General features: G+C 48.4%; 1 protein-coding gene across 2 annotated transcripts in view; it reads left to right on the top strand.

Annotated features, from left to right (window-relative positions):
- GAS7 (growth arrest specific 7) overlaps positions 1 to 23,260 on the top strand; it is a 69,613-nt gene that overhangs the window by 29,098 nt on the left and 17,255 nt on the right. For both annotated transcript variants that reach the window (XM_084218325.1, XM_084218326.1), the window contains exons 3-6: positions 10,342 to 10,413; positions 11,136 to 11,221; positions 14,438 to 14,491; positions 22,721 to 22,810. In XM_084218325.1, coding sequence (XP_084074451.1) covers positions 10,342 to 10,413; positions 11,136 to 11,221; positions 14,438 to 14,491; positions 22,721 to 22,810 — 302 coding nt within the window. The remainder of the gene's footprint in view (positions 1 to 10,341; positions 10,414 to 11,135; positions 11,222 to 14,437; positions 14,492 to 22,720; positions 22,811 to 23,260) is intronic.

Raw genomic sequence — 23,260 nt, 5'->3', positions numbered from 1 at the left:
ATCCAAACACATTCCACATGAGCACAACACAGGAGAAGCAAAGGAGATAAAATTGTTTCCTTTTTCTCCGAGGCTTCTCACCTTCCCAGGAGAACAATCCTGGGTGAAGGGATATTTCAGAGAATGTGAATGCCACAGCTTTCCAGTACATGTTTCACCATACCAGCACAGATCTCTTTCAGGAAATCATCTTGATAGTTGATTTTGATAACAAAAGTAGCTGCAGAGCCAGGGTAATTAATGTGATCTGACGCCATACCTGAACGAAAACACAAGAAGATTCTGATCCTCTGTCAGCTTAATTCTGATCACCAGAAGACATCTGAAACATTGACAAAAGACAGAGAATGTAAAGTAGAAATGCCCCTGTCACAAATGTTTTAGAGTCTGAAGCACTGTTAAAGATGCAATTTTTACCACATTCCCTATTTCCTTTGCCTGGAGATATTTATGTCTATATATACACATACATGTGAAGCAGTTTGATAGAACATCAGATATCATCACTAAAGCACCATTGGGGAAAGCAGAAACAGTGAGGGTCACACTCAGCTTGCCCATGGAGACGAGGAAAGGAAAAACACCTGTAACAGACAAAGCTTTCAGTCAGTATTTGTGTGTTCCATTCCCTGTCATGCTGAGAAGCAGACTTGACTCATGATCTTATCACCTGCTCAAGACCTGTCAAACTTGTACCACCTCCAGTTTACCCGAGACTCTGTGTCGACCTGCTCTTCTCATCATGAGCTCACAGCAGCGTTGCAAAACAGGGTCTTGTGACCAGCAAATCCACATTTCTGTAACACAGAGAATGCCAGAGTGACGTGAAGGAGAGGACAGCAAGAGCTGACCTTGTTCACAGGGAAGTTGCAGCCATCAGGAGTGACCTCTGGCATTCCTTTATCGCACAAAGGAGAGCCATGGGCAATTCATGGTCTGTTCAGGGGCTCTGATGTGTTTTATTTCAGGAGCTTTTGGCCCAGGACTTTGCCAAGTCATTATTTACTGGAGCTTGATGCACTCACATCTCACAGGATGCTCCCTCCAGAAGGTGCATTTCCATTTGACCCTGCCTCCATTTCCAAGCCCAGCTTGCTCTGGCTGGTGGGCAGCATGCCCTGCACAGCTGGGGAGAGCAGCAGGAGTTAGATACCCATCCCTGCTGCAGCTCAAATGCAGGTGATAACTCAGGAGGTGGTGATAACTCAGTTCTGAGCCATTGCTGGCATGGATCCATACTCACTGGGTTGAGGCTAGGTAAAACCAGTAAGAGGCAGAGCCTGTTTCTCTTGTGATAAGAGCTCTTGTCAGAGGGATCCTGCCTCAGAAAGGTGGGGGACTGGGTCTAAATTCCTCCATAATGTCAGGCAGTTTTGTACTTCTCTCAGAAAAGTTACAAGTAATACAACGAGGGCCAATTGCCATATCCTGCTTGGGAACTCAGCCAGAAATCAGATTTCTGATTCCTCTAGGAAGGGAGGATAACTTTGGCACAGGCTGACCGGGGAGGCGGGGGAATGTCCGTCCTTGGAAAATCTCAGAAACTGGCTGGACAGAGCTGTGGTTGATCTGTTGTTAGCAGTGATCCTTCTCAGAGTAGCTGGGCTGAGCACTCCCAGAGGTCCACTTTCTCAGGAGAATGCCCAACCCACCTGTGGTTGTGCTCTCAACCATTACAGCGTTGTGTGGTTCTCAGAATAACAGCGGGTGAGAGAGGGTGGAAGTGGGGTGTCTGTGTTCTGAGCCTTGCTTTAGGGATCCCTTATTCAGGGTCTGTTCAGATGAGAATCTCTTCACCAGACTAATCCTAAGCCCAGTGAAGCACTTCCATCATTGAAAGGCTCTGGTGAGAGGAGGTAGGGGCCTTCTTGTGGGGTGGGTCTGTGGCTAAACACTGACCCAGCATCCAGGCAGGGTCTGTGGGAAGGTACCTGTGTGAAGGAAGGCATTTCAGTGATGGGAAAAGAACAAAGGCAGTTTGAAAGCTGACTAAAGGGAAAACAAAGCAGGGCCATAGTTAAATTACAGTGAGCTGCTGCAGAACTGTTTGCCAGCTCATCCTCAGAGCACGGTCATCAATGGTCCCTTGTCCAGGGGGAGTTTGTGCTGAAGGGAATCCTGCAGTGATCTGCCCGAGAATCCATTCTAGGCAGCATTTCCAATGATGAATGGCACGCTGACATTGAGAGCACTTATTCAAAAAATAACTTTTAACTGAGCTGGGAGGGAACACGGTGTTCTCTCCTGCACAGAACAGGCTCAGAATTCACAAACACCCTGGAATAGGAGGATGCTGTTCAGTAAAGATGCATTTTAGATCAGAGATTCCACCAGAATTAATTAAGTGGCAAAGACAGGCAATGGAACAGTTTACAGATGAAGACATTGGGGCTCTGGAGGATCTGAAGTTGAGTGAGTGCCAGCAGTGTTGTGCTAGTACAAACCAGCCAGCATTTTCCATTGTATAAATAGGAGTGTTGTCTGTGAGGCATGAAGTAAGCCTCCAACTTTACAAGGAAATTATAATGCCTCAGCTGGAATATTTTATCTTGTTTGGACTCTCCACTTCAGGAAATATGTGAGTCAGCTGGATCAAGCCCAGAAGAGAGTAGCAAAAGTGATGGGAGATGTGGAAAACATAGCCTGTGTGTAAATGCTGAGATTGGGGATGCCTGCCCTTAGAAAGCAAAGATGTGGGCAGGGTTGTGGAAGCAGGCTTAAAGTGCATCAGATGCCATTCTGGAGAAGGCTGTTTGCTGTGTGTGAGAGAGGGTGGCAGTGGTAACACAAGTATCCACTTGCATTCCTGGGAAGGGGAAGTGGGATTTTAGGGTCAAGTAAAATCTTCTTCTTTTGAGCCTTGAAAATACAGCAGATGCCTCCCTTCTTGTGAGGCATTACTATTATTGTCACCATTGTTTTCAGTGGTTAATGTCCTTCCACACTGGGATTATCAGCCTTTGTTGTACATTGACCCTGAGATGAGTCCAGTTAGGGAGAGCAGGGTGCTAATAATGCCAGGGTTGTGCTTTGATCCCCAAATGGGTCATTCACCTTAGAGTCTGACCCTGTGATCCTTCTGGGTCCCTTCCAACTCAGATTATTTTGTGATTTTGTGATTTTATCTAACTGTAACAGTATTTCCACCACATGTTGTTGTGTGGTCTAATTTTCATTGTCTTTACAGGAGAAAACCACAAGGAATTGGTTCTTAACTAGAAAGAAATAGAATATATGACACAGTGTTCTTATGTGGAAGAAAAATGTTGGGAAAATCAGTCATGAAGGAATTGGGGTGAGCCTGGAACAAACAGATGTGCAGAGGTGACAAACAGCACATTCCTGTCTGTCTCCACTTGACATCCCACCAGATTTATAATCCTCTGAAGCAGGTTCAATCCTGAAACCATTGTAAGGCCCTCTGAGGTGGACACAGCCTGCACAGTGAAACCCAAGACAATTTCAGTGCAGCCAAGGTTTTCTGAGCCTGGCCTTGCCCCAGGAAGGTTGAGTGACATTACAGTGACATTACAGTGACATTACAGCTGGGTAATGCCTTGTGCAACGTGCAGAGCCATCCCTGCCTGCCCAGAATGCACAGCCACTAGGTGGTTAACGAGTTACTCAGTGTCTGTAGGAGGGGTTTTCAATTGTGTGTGGGTGGTAGATTCAGCAAGAAAATATTTCATTATGCTGAAGAAATTCTCTGATGGGCTGCAGCTGCAATACCTCTTGCATTAGTCAAACAATAGCACTCCAGCTACCTTGCCCATCACATTAAAGATGAGTTATATGCTTGTGACACCGGTGTTTGTGTGGCTTGCTGCCACCTTGCTTGCACAGCTGAGGCCAACCTTACATGGTGTATTCTTATCTCCAGCCTTTTCTTGTCTTTTATGTAAGGGCCTTCCCATTTACTAAGCAGCATTTTATCTCCTGGAAAGCAGAATTTCTGCTTTTGTGTTATCGTGATCCTAATTAAAGTCCATATATTCTTATCTTTACAAGCATCATTAGTGAAATGCCACTTCCAACAGTAAGTTCTGGGGCAGTCCTGAAATGTGTGGCTGAAAGAGGTCATTTTCTTGAAGGGTCTCTGAGTTGAGGGGTTTTATTCATGCCTCACCCCAGCTATGGTTAGCTCCTACTCCAACTAAACTTACAAACTGCAGCTCAAAGAATAAATCACCCATGGAGACACCAAAGAGATGTCAAGCATTTTTATTACATGTTTTTTCTCATACAGTTAAAATGTTTCAGTGACAATTTCCCTCTGATACAGGATGCTCTAGCTAAAGAGTGGTTATAGGAGCCTGCCTCGATAAAGTGGCAGAAAAACAAAGTGTGTCTCAGAAAGTGCTGGAAACAGCATTATCATCACTGCTAAGCCTGCAGTGAAGGGCTCCCTTTTGTCACATGGTGTTTGCAAAAGGAGGGGCATGGTAGAGATCCCGGTAATCATGTTGAAAGATCAAGGGAGAGCTCTTGTCAGCAGCTTTTCCCCGGGCTGTGGAGGGGGTGACAAGCACCTCTCCATTCAGCATGGACAGAACAGTTCAGGAGCTCCTGGATGCTGCCTGTCTCCCTGGTGTGTCTTTCAGGACTGAGGTCAAAAGCAGTTTGGCAGCCTCAGTCTGTCTTTTACTGAGCTGCCTGTGGGATGGAAGTGGATTTCAGTTCTGACACTGCAGCTTCTGCTGACCAAGTTCATGTGCTGCCTGTGCACTTCTGTCCTTTGCTCTCCTGTCTGATGCAGTGCAGAGAGGTTTGCACTGGTCAGTCCTGCCTGCTTTTTTTGTCCCTTTTTATTAGGTATGAGGAGGGAAGTAAAGGTCCTGGCAGGCCCGTGGAGGAGTGTGAGGTCGCAGTGCTGCAGTTCAGAGGCTCATCCTTGGGCTGCTGGTTTGGGCATTTTGGGCTGGCACTGGTACAGGTGACCCATGCAGGATCCAGTGCTGCAGGGCTCCGTGGACAAAGTGTGGGAGCACAAATTTGGGCATTTTGAGCTGGCACTGGTACAGGTGACCCATGCAGGATCCAGTGCTGCAGGGCTCCGTGGACCAAAGTGTGGGAGCACAAAGAGGGGGAAGCTGCTGTGTTGAATCAGGAGAGCCTTTGGTCTGCAGGAGGTCAGGGCTGGTCTGAGTCACTTCTGTGAACTGATGCAGAGGTGACACCTCCTCATTCCAATGAAATCCAGAATAACCTTGTGCAACACATCCTCTGTGGGACAGAAGGGAAAATATTTTCACTGTATTCTCATTCACCCTCCTACTTCAGAAGTTCTGAATGGCTCACACCAATTTCAGGGCACTGTGAGTGATGTTCCCTCCTTGCATGCCCAAACCCCCACGCTCCCTTGACCATTCCTTTGGGCTTTTTTCTACCCCACACAGTATCAAGAAATGAAATGCTATGAAAACTTTGCCAATTCATCACAAATGGGGGAAAGATCTTAGCCAGGAAGGGAACATGAGGTGTGACACCTTTGATAGTTCCCTGCTCCTGGCTGGTGAGGTGAGGTTCAGAGCAGGCAGATGGGAAGTTTGGGCTGATTTCCCTCCCTCTGAGTCACAGGGCACACCAATCTTTACCCTTTGGGGAGCCATGGACAGGCCACAAACCTTGCTGAGGGTCTGTGGAGGTGCAGTGGAGAAGAATAGAAAGGTTAGGTAGGGTTTGCAAACTGTCTGCAAGGTGTTCCCTGCCTCCCATTGGCAAGAGTAAAGTGAATCCAAAAAGGAGGAGTTAAAACTGTGTGGGCTTGCAGATGTCACTTCTGGTTCTGTTTTTTTTCAGGACCAGTTTGGGAGAAGTTTTTGGGGTTTCTTCTTGTGGCAATGAGGGAGGACATGTTCTGTTGCTGTTCTTCATCCCTGTGTGTGCACCTTCATCCTTGGCCTGCACAGTCAGGTTATTCAGGGCAGAAAGTGGGTTTGGAGCTGCTCAGCATCACAGATTTACTGCTGTTAAAGCCAAAATAAACTCCAAAGCTATTTAGAAAGATGTGAGTTCGCACCAGTAGCTGGGTGACAAAAGGCAGGTGCTGCAGATCCTGAAGACCAGGAGAGGTTTCTGCACAGTAAGCAGAGCCAGGGGCCCACTGGCTTGATCTGCCCCATTCTCATCGTTTAGACAATGAAACTATGGAGCATTTAGCTCCAAAAATAGAACTGCACATGACACCATGCTGAGGCACTAAAATGAAAGGAATATAAGCACATCTGTGAGGGATTGTGCTGGTACCTAAAGCCCTGATGTCTGGCTGATGATGTATGTTCAAGCTGGAGAGCAGCTCCTTTGACCTTAGGGTGCTGCTGAATTCATGGAAGAGGCACCAGAAATTCATCCTTCAGTTGTCACAGCGTGATCACAAAAATTGTCTGCTCCAGGATATTCTCAGAAGCTCTGTCTCTTGACTAGCACAATTCCCAGAGTGTGTGGCTCTCTGACACATCATGTCATTTCTCATTCTGCCTAACAGAAGTGAACTTGCTTCCCCCAAACACCACAGGTTTCCACTTTTCCCCTGGTAGGAAATGTTTCCCCACTTCTGTGAGAACCCTCTCTGGTTCCATTGGCCAGTGGAGCTTGGATCTGGTCACTGTTTTTCCCTTTACTACGTCACTGCAGTTTTACCAAGTTGTTTTCTCCTGCCTTGCTGTTCACTAACTCAATCCCACAGAGCCACAGAATGGTTTGGGTTGGAAGGGACCTTGTGCCAGCTCCCTGCAGGGGACACATTCCACTAGACCAGATGGCTCCTAGCCCTGGCCTTGGGTATCTCCCAGTACTTGTTTTTGTTCACAGCCCTCCTTCCCAGTCAGGAATTGTCTGCAATTGTCTGCTGGGCCATCTCTCAAGGAAACTGCTGGTTATTCCTTCCCCACACTGCCTAAATGGTCTAATTAACATGAGGCTGATCAGAGAGGACACAACTTGTTGGTATTGGTCTGCCAGTGCTAAATTGCACCCAGAGTGCAAGGCTGCAGCTTGGCTGGAACATCTCTGGGGAAAACTGTGGGATGTAAAATCTGGGCCAGTATGGGATCTGTTCCTAAAGCCACACAGGGTTACAAGCAGCCTTCTGATTTTCCCAGCCCCAGGATTGTGCTGGTACTCCCAGACCAGCCTGTGCCTTTGCTGGGTCAGACAGTGCATTATCTCTCAACAAGCCCTCTCTGTGTCTCTGTAAAAAAAGCCATCCCCCCACTCACTTCTAATCCCCACTCTCACTTCTAATCATGACTAAGCTGCAGAGAAATCTGTCATGTCACAGTTTTACCTTGGTGAACGTAGTTGCTTCCAGTAGATGGCATTCCAGCCATGCAGTCCTGGTCCAGATCAGTTCCTGTCCCTACTTGAGCTGCCAGAATAATCCCTGCACAGGAGGTTTTTTTTCCTCCTAATACTCAAAATAAACGGAGTTAAAACACTCTTGTTCATTTCCTACCTAATTAAAGATTTTTTTTTCTATTTAATGCATTTTATAGCATTGGGGTTTTTTTTTTTCCTTTATTTTTCAATGTGCTTAAATCCAAAGTAATTTTATTTTGGAAAATTTGTCAAGACACTGAATGTTTTGGATTGGATCCACAAATCTGCTAACCTCTGGGTACTGCTCTTTCATGTGTGAATTTCCTGCCCTCAGGTTCTGTGTCTGGGTCCTCTGTGTGGCAGAGGGGAAGAATGAGGCACTGCACAGCAGCTCCACAACAGCCAGCAGGCAAACACCAGTTACAAGAAGCAGCTGGTGATTTTCACAGAATCCCAGAACATTCTGAGTTGGAAGGAGCCCCCAAGGATCATTGAGTCCAGCTCTGAGGGAATGGCCCATACAGGGATCAAACCCACAGCCTTCCTTTATTCCATTATTACTCCATGCTCTGCCTAACTGAGCTGTGTCTCTTTAACCAACTAATTACATTTCATATATATTTGGTAGGTTTTTAGGTACATTCCTCTGCAGGGTCTCAAAAATGCTGGGGGCAGGAATGCTTGTGTGAAATAGGAAGGTAGCTTGCTTTACTGCTAACATCAAAGTTAGTGCTGGCAAAAAAACATTTCTTCACTGACTGCACTGGGGCTCAGCATCAGGGGGCATCACAGTCCCTTCCCACAAATCTCAACTCACATTATTAATTAATCAGCATTTTAAAATTTAAAAAAAAAATCTACAAGACACCTGTGTCACGGACATGTTTTCTGAAACATTTTTCTTTGGATCTTATCTCCTGAGAAACTGAGAGGCCTCAGAAATGAAATGTAAACAATAATTACCTGCTGCTGTGGAATGCAAGAGGTGCATCTTTGATTGGTCTCATGTGGTTGTTTTTAATTAATGGCCAATCCCAGTCCAGCTGTCTCAGACTCTCTGGTCAGTCACAAGATTTTATTACCATTCCTTTCCTGTCTTTGCTAACTTTCTGATGAAATCCTTTCTTCTATCCTTTTAGTATATCATTTTCTTTTAATATAATATATATCATAAAATAATAAATCAGCCTTCTGAAACATGGAGTCAAGATTTTCATCTCTTCCCTCATCCTGGGACCCCTGAGAGCACCACCACACACCTGGGTTCTGTATTATTTACCTTTGCCTCACAGTAAATGTAAATTAGAATTTGTCTTTATTTAACCATGCACTTGTGGATTGTAAGCCTAGACAAGCTGACTCATAAAAGACAACTCTTTGCTTTTGATTTTGCTTCTGTTTAGTTAAGACACTTCTCAGTGCTTCTTTATTGACCTAGCCTGGAATTTATTTACTTACTACCCAGTTCACAAAAGCAGGCTAAAATTTAAATATTCCCCTGTGACCCAGCAAAGCTTCTAGTTCAGATTTTGTACTTGTAATGGAAGAAAAAGCTCAAAGTGGTTTTTTTTCAGGCAAAAGCATGCTGTGGCTTGGGGAGGGGGTGAGAGGGGAAGGATGGGGAGAGTTGGGGCATGTACAGGTGTGAGGGGTGGCACCTGCTTCCATTTGGGATCTGCAATCCTGAGTTCTTCCTGAAATAAGGAATCTAACACAACCCTTGAGGACGCCTCTGTGCATTTATATACACACAGATATCTATATGCATATATGTATATACACATGGGCATGAATCTGTGTATAAAAAGAGGCTTTTTATGGTTCTTGAAGCATATTAACACCTTGAGGACACCTCTGTGCATATCTATACACACAGACATCTATATACATATAGATACACATATGTATATATACATGTGCATGAATATGTGTATAAAAATAGGCTTTTTATGGTTCTTGAAGCATACTAACATCCTGCTTGATGCCCAAATAAGCACTGACCCAGGACAGGAGGCCTTTTGTGCCCTGAGAGAGGTGCTCACTGCCAACCCTAAAATCCTCTCCTCCATCACCTCTTGACCATGATCATCCAGAATACTGACACAGGTGCAGGATTTCAGGCTTTGGCAGAATTAGATGGTTGCTGATTGGGATTTGGGGAACAGCAGTTTCAGATGAAGCACCCAAAGAGGTCCTCAGACTTTTTTACAGTGACTTGCTAATTTTCTTATTGATACCATCTGGCAATCAGTGTTGTTTAGCTGATTTGGAACTGACATGTGAATTCAAAAGGAATGGTTCCTGGGCTTCCTGGCTGGGCTTCTGTGGAATTTGCTGCTCTCACTTGGCTGTCTTCTGTTCACAACTTCTAAAAAGTTTTGCACTTAAATCTTCTGTCTTCAGCACGTGGTCAAAATCAATTTTCCATTTGCTGAGAAAATGAGCAGAATGGTTAAACTACAGAGGCAACTGAGGGGGGAAGCAGCAGCAGTCTAAAGTGTCACAACTGGTGTGACAAACATTTGCGTATTCCAGCTGGGTGGAAAAAAAGGGAATTTTCCAGGGAAATATTTTTTGGGGGAAAAAAAGGTGCTAAGGCTTGTGTCTATGTGACTGAAAGCACATCTGAGAGTCACTCCAGCTGCCTTTCATGGAGAGAGCAGGGGCACTCTGTCCCCAGGCTGAGGACCACAGCTGGCATGGGGCAGTGCCCACGGTGGGCTGGAGTTCAGTGCACGTGGGAAGGCAGTCAGGGCAGGCCAGGTGAGTGTTCCCAGGTGAGTGTTCCTGAAGAACCAGTGATGCAGCTTCCAGTCTGCCCTGTCTCCACCCATGCCAGCTGGCAGCTGTGGCAGGAAGGGATGAGGGGACAGAGGAAGGGCAGGGAGGTGCAGGCATCTTCCTCACAGGGTGAGAACCTGGTTCAGAGGTCAGTGAGGGTCAGACCTGCTGGTTTATGTGCCATAACTCTGATATGTGTGCAGAAGCCTCCATCACCCTGACACTGGTGTTTCCCTTCCGCAGAAACGACGTGGGAGCGGCCGAGCAGTGTGCCTGGCACTCCCAAGAGCCCTGTGTCACAGAAGAGCTCTGCAGGTACTGTCTGATGCTGTGCCTGGCTCAATCTGCTTCTCTGCCATTCAGCAAAGCAAAGTGCTGTGGTTTAGTGGGAGAGAGACTTGATGGACATATAGAATCCTGGAATGGTTCAGGTTGGAGGGGACCTTAAAGATCATCTCGTTCCACCCCCTGCCATGGCAGGAACAGCTTCCACTGTCCCTGTTTATTGTCAGAACTGGGTGGGTAGTCTGGGTGAAGATTGTGCATTTCATTGTGACCAAAGGATTTATAGTGTAGTTGAGCATCTTGTTTTAACACTAGTTTTGAGCATTATTCATTGCTCAGTATATTAAAAAAAAGGCAATTTATAGTTCCATGCAGGAACCAGAAACAAGCAAGGCTTGCTTTCTTAACATGAAAACTCCCTTGGACCAGTACTTTTAATGGATGCCAGGTGTCCATCAAGCCACTCTGTCACTCTCCTCCTCAGGTGGATGGGGGTGAAAACTACAACAAAAGGGTGGGGATAAGGGCAGGGAGACATCACTCATTATGGTCATGGGCAAAACACACTCCTCTCAGGAAAATGTTTAATCTATTACCCATCAAATCACAGTAGGGCAATGAGAAATACAGCTAAGCCTTAAACACTGTGATCTATATCTGCATATTCAGTTATGGGATTAGTTTTTTGAATTTGTGCAGTTTTTCACTGGCTATCAGCAGCAAGCCTGCTAACTCTCCATCTGTTCTTGCAGTGAATGGCTACTACATCTCTGGGTCCCCAGTGCACCAGCTCGACTCAGCTCACACCAGCCTCCGAAAACCCAGTGGGGACCCCCAGGTAAGTTTTTGGGGAAAAGCCAAACAGCAGGATCCAAGAATAAATGGGTTTCTAAGTAGTTTAGGAATCCACCCAGAGCAAGAAGTCAAGAGGTCGTTTTCTTTTAGAAACTCTCAGATCAGACAGATTTGTTGTGTGCAATATAGTTAGTCTTTGTGTCCAGCTGGTAAAACAGTAAAAAAAGCCAAGGTCCTTTAGAATTTTTGTCCTATCACTCCTTTCTGAAAAATCCACCAGGCCACTTCAGTCACTATTAACAACCCTATGAATTTTCTGCCCCTCCAGCCTGAACCCTGGGCCTGTGTCCAGCACAGTTCTCTCTTTACACTTGCACATCCGCCCATGTCTGTATCTCATTGTATTTTCCTGCAGCTCCAGCTTTCCCTCCCAAAGACAGTATTCACAAAGAATTCACCCAAAGCTTTTTTCTCAATGACTTCATCCACTCTGGCCTGTCCTTTCACAGCCCCTCCTCAGTGCCTCACCCAGCACATCACCCCGAGTTAACCTACAGGATGCTGACCTGTGGACCTCCCCTGCCTTTGTCCAAATTTCCAATAAATATCTCTGCACTTTTGCTTGCAACACGTCATGTCCCTGGGAAATTCTTCCCCACAGGTCTGCAGATGCAGCACAGGGCTCTCTTCCAGCTCCTCCCTTGAAATTCTTTGCTCCCTGCCAAAACATCCCCATATGACTGTGTGACTGCCACAGCTGGTGGATCCCACTCCCCTTGGGCTGTGCTTCCCCACCCTCTAGCCTTTCCCCCAGTGGTCCCAGACCTGACTTTTCTGTTTCCTTTCTCTATGAGAGTGAGTCCTTTCACAGTGCTAAATACCCCTGTGGAAATGCATGGTTGATTGGTGTGCTGCTGCCACGTGGATCTGGCCTGCCTGCTGCTCTCAGTGTCTCTGACATTGTTTATTGGGCTGAGTTTTGTCTTTTCTGAACACTGTCCCACTTTGCCTTGACCCTCTTTTCTCACATGCTGCCTCTTCAGTAGTTCCCTTCAGCCTTTCACCTAGGTCAGTATTCCTGGTTTAGATTTGTGGCATTTCTCATGATACAGTCCAGCTCTTTGGATTCCCTGTTTCTCCCACATCAAACATCTTGTACTAACTCCCTGTGCTGCTGTTTCTCTGAGCAATTTGCCTGGGCTGGAGACAGTGAGCACCTAAACTGGGTCAAAAGCATTTTAGAATCTTACACTGTGCATTACCAGACACCTCTGTCCACACATCTACTGTGACTCCCTCAGAGAACCCAAATAAACTTGCAGGCTGTGACTTCCTTCAAAAAGTCCCTTGGGAATCCTTGTGCCAAAGAATAAAGAATTAATTTCTCAAGGTATCTGACTCCCATGTTTTTGTAGTTGGCTTGGAACACAGTCAGATTAATTTCTGCAGAACTTCCTTTGTAGCAACGTTTCCCACCTTCTGTTTTTACAATGCTGAGTTTTACTCAAATTCACAGACACCTTTTTATTCAAATTCATGTCTGAGATACATGAGGAGTCATAGAGTCACAGAATGCTTTCAGCTGGAAGAGACTCTAAAGCCCATCCAGTGCCACCCCTGCCCTGGGCAGGGACATCTTCTGCTGTCCCAGGTTGCTCCAAGCCCTGTCCAGCCCAGCCTTAGACACTTCCAGGGATTCAGAGGCAGCCACAATTTCTCTGGGAAACCTGGGCCAGGGCCTCACAGGGAGAAATTTCTTCCTCCTATCCCATCCAACCCTGCCCTCTGTCAGTGGGAAGCCATTCCCCCTTTTTCTGTCACTCCAGGCCTTTGTCCTCAATCTCTCTCCAGCTTTTTGTAGACTGACCTCAGGAATTGAGAGTTTCCAGCGAGGTCTTCCTGGAGCCTTCTCTTCTCCAGGCTCTCTCAGCCTTTCAGTGCTTTGCAGTCTTTGCTCAGCTGACTCAACCATCAGCCTGTCAGAAATCCCTTTCATGGCTTTTCTCACTCCCTTCATCGCCTCCATGGTACTTTCTTTCCACTGCTCCTTTATTACAGGTTTTTCCAAACTGAACTCCTGGCTTCATCCCTGCTTTGAACCTGCTTTGAATTAGTTCTGAATCCTTAACTGGCTGCTGGTGGCATTAGTTCTCAGAACAGCTTGTGTCCGCTCCCTCTTGGGAAGCTGCTTTTCCTGGGGGCTGTGGCAGCTTCTGCAGAAGAGTCCTTAGAAAGGAAAGCATCTGACCATAAACCTGTGGTTGCAAGAAGCTGTTCTGCATACCCTCAAAGCCTTTTTGGCCCGTCTCTCTCTCTCCTTGTGTGTCTTGGGCCATCCTAGGCTGCTCTGCTTTGACTGCTTCCTTGTCTGTTCCTGGCACGGGCTGTCTCCCACTGTGGAGCAGCTCCTAGGCTTTGGCCAGGATGCTTTCTTGGACCTGGGCAGCAGCCACCATGCAAACAAATGCTGGCAAGATCCCTCCAGCAAGCTTAGCCACATTTCTTGGAAACAGGTCAGGGGGTGGGGGGAAAAGCCACAACTGAGAACAACGCGGAGCTATGCTGTGCTGGGCACTCAGCCAGACCTTGTTTATGGCTTCCTAGAGAGCAGCTAAATGCTGCCCGTTCAAGTTGTCGCAACTGCCACCAAGGGGACAGCGGAACAGCCGTGCTGCTGCACGTGTGTGGTGCTGGCACCTTGCTGCTGCTGCTGCTGCAGTCCCAGGACGAGCGCTGGGTGGGATTTGGGATGGGAGTCCCAAATGATGCCAGGAGCCATTCACGTGCTGCAGAGCAGTCACAGCATCTGAGCCCCACCAGGGACCCTGCGACAGGGACAGGGGGCACTGCCCCCCTGGGGGGACTCTGGGGCACACTTGTGTCCCTGTCCCCCAGGGGGATATGATGCCAGGTAGGAACTGCCTGATGGCAGGACACTGTCCCCAGCAGTGGAGGTCCCCATCCCTGTTCCCGTACCCAGCAGAGCAAAGTGCCACCCATGGGACACCAAGATTGCTGTCCCTGTCCTGGGGGGGTGTGACGCCCCCGTCCCACGGCGCAGCCAGCCTCGGTGCGGCGGAGGCGAGAGAGGCGGAGCAGCGAGCCGGGGCCTCCCGCTGCTCCCCCTCCCTGCATGCCTGCCTCCCGGGCCGAGCCGAGCCGAGCCGAGCCGTGCCATGGGACCCGCCTCTCCCCGCCCCGCGCAGCCATGCTGGGCTCCGAGAGCGGCCGCGATGATGCGCTCCGCTTCCCTCCGCAGAGCCCGGGCTCCCCGGCGGCGCCGCGGCGGCAGAGCAAGGAGAGCAGCCTGACGGTGAGAGCGGGGCACCGGGGCCGCGGGGGTTCGTGATGGGCACCGGGGCCGGGGAACCGCGGGGATCCGTGATGGGCACCGGGGCTGGGGAACCGCGGGGATCCGTGATGGGCACCGGGGCCGCGGGGGGTTCGTGATGGGCACCGGGGCTGGGGAACCGCGGGGATTCCGTGCGGGGTCCCGGGGCTGGATAACCGCGAGGGTCCGTGCTGGGCACCGGGGCTGGGGAACTGCGAAGGTCCGTGATGGGCACCGGGGCTGGGGAACCGCGGGGGTCCGTGCTGGGCACCGGGGCTGTGGGGATTCCGTGATGGGTACCAGAGCTGGGGAACCGCGGGGATTCCGGGCAGTGGGGCTGGGGAACCGCAGGGATTCCGTGATGGGCACCGGCGCTGAGCTGGGGAACTGCGGGGATTCCATGCTGAGCACCGGGGCTGGGGAACCGCGGGGATTCCGTGATGGGTACCGGGGCTGGGGAACCGCGGGGATTCCGTGCCTGGGCACCGGGCATTGAGACACCGCGGGGGTTCCGTGCTGGGCACCCCGTGCCCGAGCATCCTGCTCCGGGAGCCCCATCCTGGGCAGCCCGAGCATCCTGCCCCGGGGGCTCCGTGCTGGGCAGCCCGTGCCCGAGCATCCTGCCCCGGGGGTTCCGTGCTGGGCAGCCCGTGCCATCCTGCCCCCGCGGGGTTTTGGTGCTCAATCGCCGCTAAACCCACGGAGGGTTTGGGATCTCTGCCCTGTGCTGGGGTTCAGGCGCGGTTTTCCGTGGAATAGTGGCGGTTCCAGAATGAGTGGAGGGAATGGGGTGCCTTAAGAGGTGCCTGGGGCTGTGAACCAGGTGTCCTGAAAAAACTTCCTCATCTGATCATCCCCCCCTCCACAACAGCGTCCGTACTGGGAGAAGTCCTGAAGAGTTAGAGGAAGACAGAGCAGGATCTTTTTTTTCCTAATCTGTAATTGAGGTGTCAAGGAGGTTTCTTGTGCCAGAGTGTCCAAGTAAAGATTTCTGGTGGAAAGGATAGGCAGAGGTTTTATATTTCACTGTGAAGTTAATCTTACATTTACTTTTAATCTTTATAATTAAGTACAACTGGCTCGATGAGAGTTTTTACAAGAACATGCAGTGACAGGACAGGGAGCAGTAGTTCAAAATTGAAAGAAAGAAGATTTAGATTAGCTAGTAGGAAGAAATTGTTCCCTGTGAGTGTGGGAGGCCCTGGTACAGGCTGACCAGAGAAGCTGTGATTATCCCTGGAAGTGTCCAAGGCCAGGTTGGAGGGGGTTGGAGCAATTTGGGATAGTGGAACCTGTCCCTGCCCGTGGCAGAGGGGTGGATAAGATGGGCTTTAATGTTCCTTCCAACCTAAGCCATCCTATGATTCTGTGTTAGAATGGAAATGTTCTCAGTTGTATGATGTATCTCAGTTTACAGACATTAATATCTTTAGTGTGCTTGGTGACCTCATCTGGAACACAATTAGCACTTCTGGGCTCTTCAGTGCAGGACAGGTGATTAAAACCAGCAGGGAAATCAAAATAGATGAATGAAAGTGGCTAGTAATAAAAAGTTTTATTTAAATGGAAATCAGAAGAAATGCACAGATAAATTAATTTTCAGCAGTAAAGGAGAGGCAATTCTTGCAGCTGCAAGTATTGGCAGGGTATCAAGTCCCTGAGAACAAAAGGAATAATTTAATATTATACATCCTTGTTAGTGTTACTATGAGGAGGAGATTGTTGTCTGCATTATCACGTGCAGCCTGCAGATTTATTCATTAGTGGGCTGGGTTGCTGGTGGCAGAGACCAGGGCTCAAAAGAAACACATAGAAGTGCCTCTGACTGAGATGTGAGTCAGCCACTGCCATGCAGGTACAGGGTTCTGGGGCAGGAGGGGGAAATCTTCAACAGTTTTTGAAAAAAAGCCACTTCAGGCAGTGATTTTAGGTATAAAAATAGGTTGTTACCAAGGTTAGTACTGGGAATTGGTTTATTGGGAGTGTGGTGTGCTTTGAAGCAAGTACAAATCTGGATGTTCAGACATTTTTGCACATGTCTGGGAGAATCAGCTGTTCCAGGGCTGCAGTGGCTGGGGCAGGAGACATGTCCCAGCCCTTGCATGCAGCTCCTGCATGCTCAGATTGAGGGGTTGAGGTAAATCATGGGCTGAACATCATGTCCAGAGGGACAAGACGTGGTCACCCAGGGTGGGGTGCGCTGGGCTGTGTGAGCACAAGAGAGGAGAGCTTGTTTTCTGCAATCCCTGCTGCTCTCAGGGTGGTTTTCCATATTTGCTGGCCCCTGTGCCATCAGGTAACATCTGCAAAGCAAACTCTGTGTTATGTCAGGGTCACTGGGTGTGCGCTTCTCCTGCAGAAGCCCAAAGCTTTCAAGTAGGATGAATCAGATCGACAAAAATAAGCTAATTTTAACAGCTGTTTGCTCCAAGCCATTGCCTCCATCAAGGCAGCATTGTGAAAAATAAATCTCATCAGGAGTGTAAACTGTAAAACAGTGTAAGTGTTTTTCACTGTCTCCTAGGAGGTTCTGTGTGCTCAGTGCCACTCAAGCAGACGTGGGGATGTTCTGCTTAGCAGAGCTGCAGGGCATGTCCTTAGCTTGCTGTCAGATGCTTTTCCTTGGTCTGTAGCTGTGCTCAGGCACAACCTCTTCCTGCAAAGGGGAATTCTGTGATCCACTTTGAGGCTTTTGGTGCAGGGAGCTTCCCTTCAAACCGAAATCCTGTGGCACACAAGCTGCAGACATCAGGTGATGTCCAGCCAAGCTGTTGCTGCGTCATTGCCTTCAGCAGAGGAGTGGGAGCATCTTCCTCAGGATGCATCTGCCTCCTCTGCATCCAAGTGGCATTTAGCAGCACAGCTTCTGGAAACCCTGAAGGCAGGTGGAGATGGAGTATTTCCCATCTGTGTGCAACCAACAGGAATAATCTGGTGTTTTCTCTTTGGTCAGTGAATGTTACTGACGTGGCCTTCCATCTTCTTTGGAAGAGAAACTCCAGCTGGGCATATCAGGGGCTGTTATGGAACTGCAGGTGTGTGGTCTGTGCTGGTTTTAAAATTAATTTCAAGGTGCACTTGCTGTTTTAATGCTGGATGGTTTGCTGGCTGATTCCTGAAGCCTCTGGAAGCTGGAGATATTTACAATAGGTGAGGGAGAGTTAAATGCAGAATGTAAAGGGGCGTTTCACCAGAGCAACAGAGCTGTGTCTTGCTTGGAAGAGCAGGAAAGCTGCCTGGTTATAAGGTATTTCTGAGTGTGGGTTTCTTTCTTAAAAAGTCTCTAGTGCCTCGTTGGGAGAGTGCAGGAGCTGGGAGATGCTGGTGTTTGGGTTGCATGTGCTGGCCACGTCAGTGAACAGTCTGCAGATGGGAGATGGGCAGCCTGTGCACAGGAACTTGGGATTTCCTGCTCTCTGCTCTGTCTGGCAAGTGTGACACACACAGGGCTGTGATGAGCACAGCATGAGGTTCAGCACAGGTCCCCCTCTGCCCTGGGGCTGACTGACAGATGCTGTCACAAAAGCCCTGGTTGGGCAGGAGCCTGAATAATCTCCGAACCTTTCTCCAGATAGACCCAGTAAAGAGGGCTCCTCCATGCTTTTGGCAGAATCTTTCCTTTGAAATAGGAGGGAATCAATGGATTTGTTCTCAGTGAGGACTTGAATTGTCCTGTGGTACCAAAGCTGCAGCATCACCCTACCTGAGCTAAAACCCAGGGCAAACTCATGGTGTTGGAATAGCCTAGGCATTTCTGGGCTTCCCTGTCTGGGGAGAGCTCAGGCTGCCCAGGCTCTTCTGAGATCTTCTCCAGCCTTTGCATTTGGCTTTTTTTACCCAAATAGTTCCATTTGCCATATGAACTCAGTGCTGGATGTTGTACTTTCTGAGTCTCAGCTGAAATTGTAAAGAAGATACTGAAGTGAGGCAATCTGGCACTTCTCTTCTGTGTTTAAGGTGCTGAGAATGTGTAGAAATCAAAAAAAAAATAATGTGCATTTTTAAATTGAAGAGATAAGCAAAAATGTTGCCCTGCTTTAGTCACGTGAGTGTGGCTCAGTAAGTTCTCCTGCTATCTGCTCATTTTATGCATGTTGTGACTGATGTAATAAACATGTAGTTGATTATCTAAGCTTTGATCAAATTATTCTTGTTTTATTCTTGTTGCTTGGCAATGTCTCATTTACTGGTGAGTGACTTCAAAGCCTGTAGAGACTCTGAAATCCAGGATTAATGTGCACGTCCAGCCCAACAAAGTTTGTTGTTCCTGTGCAAATCCTGTGCATTCACCTGGGTTTGTTCCTCTTCTGTCACCCCTTTGTGTCTCAGACATAATTAAGAGTCACCTACAACATAAACAGCTCATTTTGTCGTTATTGCCAGTGTACTTGTGGGAAATAGGAGCTGGAATATTCAGCTGTTAAGAGTATAATTGCATTTGCTCATGATCAGTACCCTGGCAAAAGTATTTTAATCCACTGAGTTTGGCAAACAGCTTGTCAAGAGAAATGCATTTGTGCTGCTTCTCTGATCCCTCCGTGTGTGTCCTCCCCCAAGCTTTGTTTGTCACTCTGTTTTTTCCTTCTCTGACTCTGATCCTTCTGTCCTCTTTAATCCAGTGGCTCCCAGACAGGTTTTCTGGTGCCACTCATGGCCAGTGGCAGCTGGAAAGACAAGCTGCTGTCCTCTGGCAGGTTTGCTCGGCCCTTCCTTGGGGTTTCACCCTGCTGCTGTCTTGTTATTAATTTTGCTCTGTTGCAAGCTGACAATAGCCATTATTTTGACAAAGAGGCTGCATAAGAACTTAATATCATGGTGAGGCTGATTATCACCCCAGCTGTCCCAGTGGAGTTTGTGGGAATGCAATGCAGGTCATCACACCTTGTTTTCTCTTCATGTTCTGTGATTCCCTCATTATCTGAGAGACCTGTTTTAATTTGTTTTGTTTCTTCCTGGCAATTACAGCTGTAATAGCCACCTTCTGCAAGCTTTTGTAAGGCCTTTAATAATGCTGGCAAGTCAGCATTATTAAAATATCCACACTGGCACAGCTCTGGATTTGGAGCTTGCAGGGAGCCTGGACAGCTCTCAGGGATGTGAGCAAAGTGGGGTGTCCCAGTGCTCCTTTGGATGGAGGGAGTGTCACTGTCCCTGGGACTGATGGAGCTGTCAGACGTGGGGACATCATCCCGAGGGGCTTTGGCTGTCCTTACATCGCCCAGCTCATCAGTGGCACCCAGCTGGTGAGGCTCAGTGGGGTTTTTTCAGCTCTCTTTGCTTTTAGAAGGAAGAAAAAGAGCATTTCAGGGGGAGGATTGGGAGGGGGGAATGCCACACTGTCACACCACTGCTGCTCAGTGCCAGCCTGGTGTTCCCTTCCTGCTGGGAATCCTGAGAGGTTTTAGAAATGCTGGGAAATACCAATCCAAGAGCTCTTTGGGAAATACCAATCCAAGAGCTCTTGTTTAAGTATAAGCAATCTAGGGTAATGAAAAGAAAGAAAGATCACAGGATTACCTGTGTAGTCATATGGAATTTTTTGTAGTATTTCTAGAGTTAAGAAAATTTTCATGCCCCCTGCTGGGACTTAGTGTAAAAAGATGTAAGTTGTGTTCAATTCTGTTTACCACAATATTTTTGTTTGTTTGTTTGTTTTTAAGATTGTAAAAGCTTCTGTGTTTTTTTATTTTTTTATTCTGGCACCAATTCCCTTTTAAAAGTGATACTAGACCCAAATGGCCTCGTGACTCTTTCCAGACCATTCAGCATCATTTCCAGACAATTCAATCTTAAGAGAAATGAAGAGTATTTTGATTCATTCCTAAAACTTTGAGAAACACTTGAATTAACCCTGCTTTCATCACGCTCACTGCTCCACTTCCTGCTGCATTCCTGGAGTTCTGTGCACTGCAGTGAGACACTGTCACCAGTGCAGCCTTTGCATTTCCAGTGACTCTGTGGGTATTGCTTCAGGACATGGAGACTCACTGCCACATCTCTAATCAGCAGCTTCCAACTGACACAGATTTGGTTTTTGTGGAACAGGCACTGCCTTTAGCAGGGAGTGGGAATTTCCCATGCTGTTTCTCTTTGCAGATTGTTGAGCTGCAGGATACAGCTCCTCTGCCTCCTACTGCAGATCACCTCCCTGTCCTGGAGTGCAGTGCCACAGTACAATGATCCAGCTCAGGATATTCTGTTTCTATGGCTCTGTGGTGCCCAGACTTCTGTTACAGCTGCAGAACACACTTGGGAGGTGCAGTGGGTCAGAGCATGGCCATCCTGCTCTGAACTGAGCTGATGCTCTGGAACTCTTGACTCTTCTGCTGGGGAGGGTGCTTGCAGTGCTGTCTGTGCTTGGGACCCTGTGGCCAGTGGAGCCAGCTCTGCTTGGAGATGGGCTGGACATCCTGCCTCTGGCTGGAGGCTGGCACTGTCTGGGGATGCTGGATCTGGCTGGAGATGCCAGCTCTGGCAGGAGGTGCTGGTTCTGACTGGACATTCTTGCTCTGGCAGGAGGTGCTGGTTCTGACTGGACATTCTTGCTCTGGCAGGAGGTGCTGGTTCTGACTGGACATTCTTGCTCTGGCAGGAGGTGCTGGTTCTGACTGGACATTCTTGCTCTGGCAGGAGGTGCTGGTTCTGACTGGACATTCTTGCTCTGGCAGGAGGTGCTGGTTCTGACTGGACATTCTTGCTCTGGCAGGAGGTGCTGGTTCTGACTGGACATTCTTGCTCTGGCAGGAGGTGCTGGTTCTGACTGGACATTCTTGCTCTGGCAGGAGGTGCTGGCTCTGACTGGGACATTCTTGCTCTGGCTGGAGAGGCTGGCTCCTGGTTGGAGGTGCAGGGTCACTGCCTGCACAGCCCAGATCTCTGAGCTGCAGGTCAGTTTGGAGCCTGCTGGGAGCTGGAAAGCAAGACACAGGGTTTAGGATCTGGCTGAGGTGACAGCCAAAGACAGCACAGGTTCAGGGTCCTCAGCCTGCTCTGGGATGGGCTTGGCAAGCTCTGGGCAGGGTGATTCATGTGGAGCAAGCTCTTGCACTGTTCCAGGGCAGCTGCTGGAGCTCCAGCCCGGGCAGAGGCAGCAGAACCAGTGTGGGTTTGTAGGATAGCTTGGATCAGCTGAAGGTTTTGTCTGCTCTGCTGTGCTCTGGCGTGGTGGGTTGTGCTGTGTCAGCACCCACATCCTTTCTGTCCTCTCTGGATAGCCCAAAGGCAGATTGACTGCGTGCCTTTGGCTCTGCCTGTGCAGCTGTGCTCACCCTACCCGCAGATTTGTGTGGATTTCCTGTGAGTTAACTGATCCAAAACAAACCCCCACCCCCACACAGTTACATCTGTGACATCCCATCCCCAATATCTCTTGATCCCTTGATGAATCAAGTGCTCTTAATGTTCCCATCAGCCTGAGAGGGGCTGATTTTGGGGAACCTGCCCAGCAGGGATTTGGGGTGAGCATTACAAGCTGGCAGTGAGCTCTGGCTTGTGCTGGTGCTTGCTCTGCAAGGCTCAGCTGTGTCCAGGGTTGTTCTGCAGTGGCTGTGGTGCTTGTTGCCTTGGCTGTGCTGTTAGCAGGCTGCAGGGTTCCACTGGGACAGCTTAATGAGTGCTTGGATATTTTGATGCTGTTGTTTAATGAGCGTGTGATGAGTCCTGTCTGAGAGATCTCTGTGAACACTGAAGGTTCACTGGCTCCAGAGAGCCCCTGCTCCTTTCTCACAAAGCATCACTTCCATCTGAGAGGGTCTTAGACATAGATTGAAGGGCTGTGCACTGATAAAATAATTCCTTTTTTTGGCATCCTGTAGGAGATGGCACAGCCAAGGGTGTTTTGCACTGACAGTGCCTGCAGTGCTCTCTGCTGCTCACTGTGTTTCTGTGCTCAGGATATTTCACATCAGGTTTTTTAGCACAGTTTTCAGGGATCTGGGAGAACTCCCTGCGTGGTGCTTTCCAAATCCAGGAGGTTTTCCTCCTGTGAAATGGGTAGTTTATTTCCCTCTGAGCCAACACTCCTGCCTGCAGAGAGAAGCATTCTGGGAATCCTTAGCTGCTGTTTCTATGCAACAAGCAGTTTTCTGCCCTGGCATGCCTTCACTGCGGATTTTCTGATGGGTAGAACTTTTTATTTACGTATTTCTCATTAACAGCTAAATTTCATTACTGTCTAACTCTCTTTTTGTTGGTTTTTTTTTTTTTTAACAGATCAACTGTGTGACTTTCCCCCACCCTGACGTAATGCCAGAGCAGCAGTTGCTGAAACCTTCAGAGTGGAGCTACTGTGATTATTTCTGGGTAAGTGGGCAGCCAGCCACATGCCACATGCAGCTCCCAGAGCTTCCAAGAAAGTGGAATAAACAGCTTGATTTGTGGTACAAGGTAAAGGAGAATTTGGGAGTACCACAGAGGCTGGGGATGCCAGTGAAGAGCTCCTGGAGACATCTGAGCAGTCTGAGATGTGGCTGATCATCAGAGAAAGAAAGGCAAGGGCAGTTCTCAGGAGATGGATTTGCTCAGGAAACAGGGAGGAGGTAGGAGAAGCCACATATTTCAAAATACCACAGAAAAAAGGGCAGTGCAGGAGGAAGGGAGGCCCTTCTAAAGCAAGCAGATGGTTAAAAACTCTTTGTTAAATTGTGCAGCTCCCTCCACAGGGTATTCCAGAGGTCAGATGATGAATGCATTCTTTGTAGGTGAGGTTTGTGAAGGACAGGCCAGTTTATAGCTTGAGTAGTTTTAATGCAG

The sequence above is a fragment of the Fringilla coelebs genome (genome assembly GCF_963513975.1).
Source record: "Fringilla coelebs genome assembly, chromosome: 19".
NCBI lineage: Eukaryota > Metazoa > Chordata > Aves > Passeriformes > Fringillidae > Fringilla > Fringilla coelebs.
The sequence above is the reverse complement of the archived record's forward strand: the minus strand, read 5'-3'. Positions and strand labels throughout refer to the sequence as shown.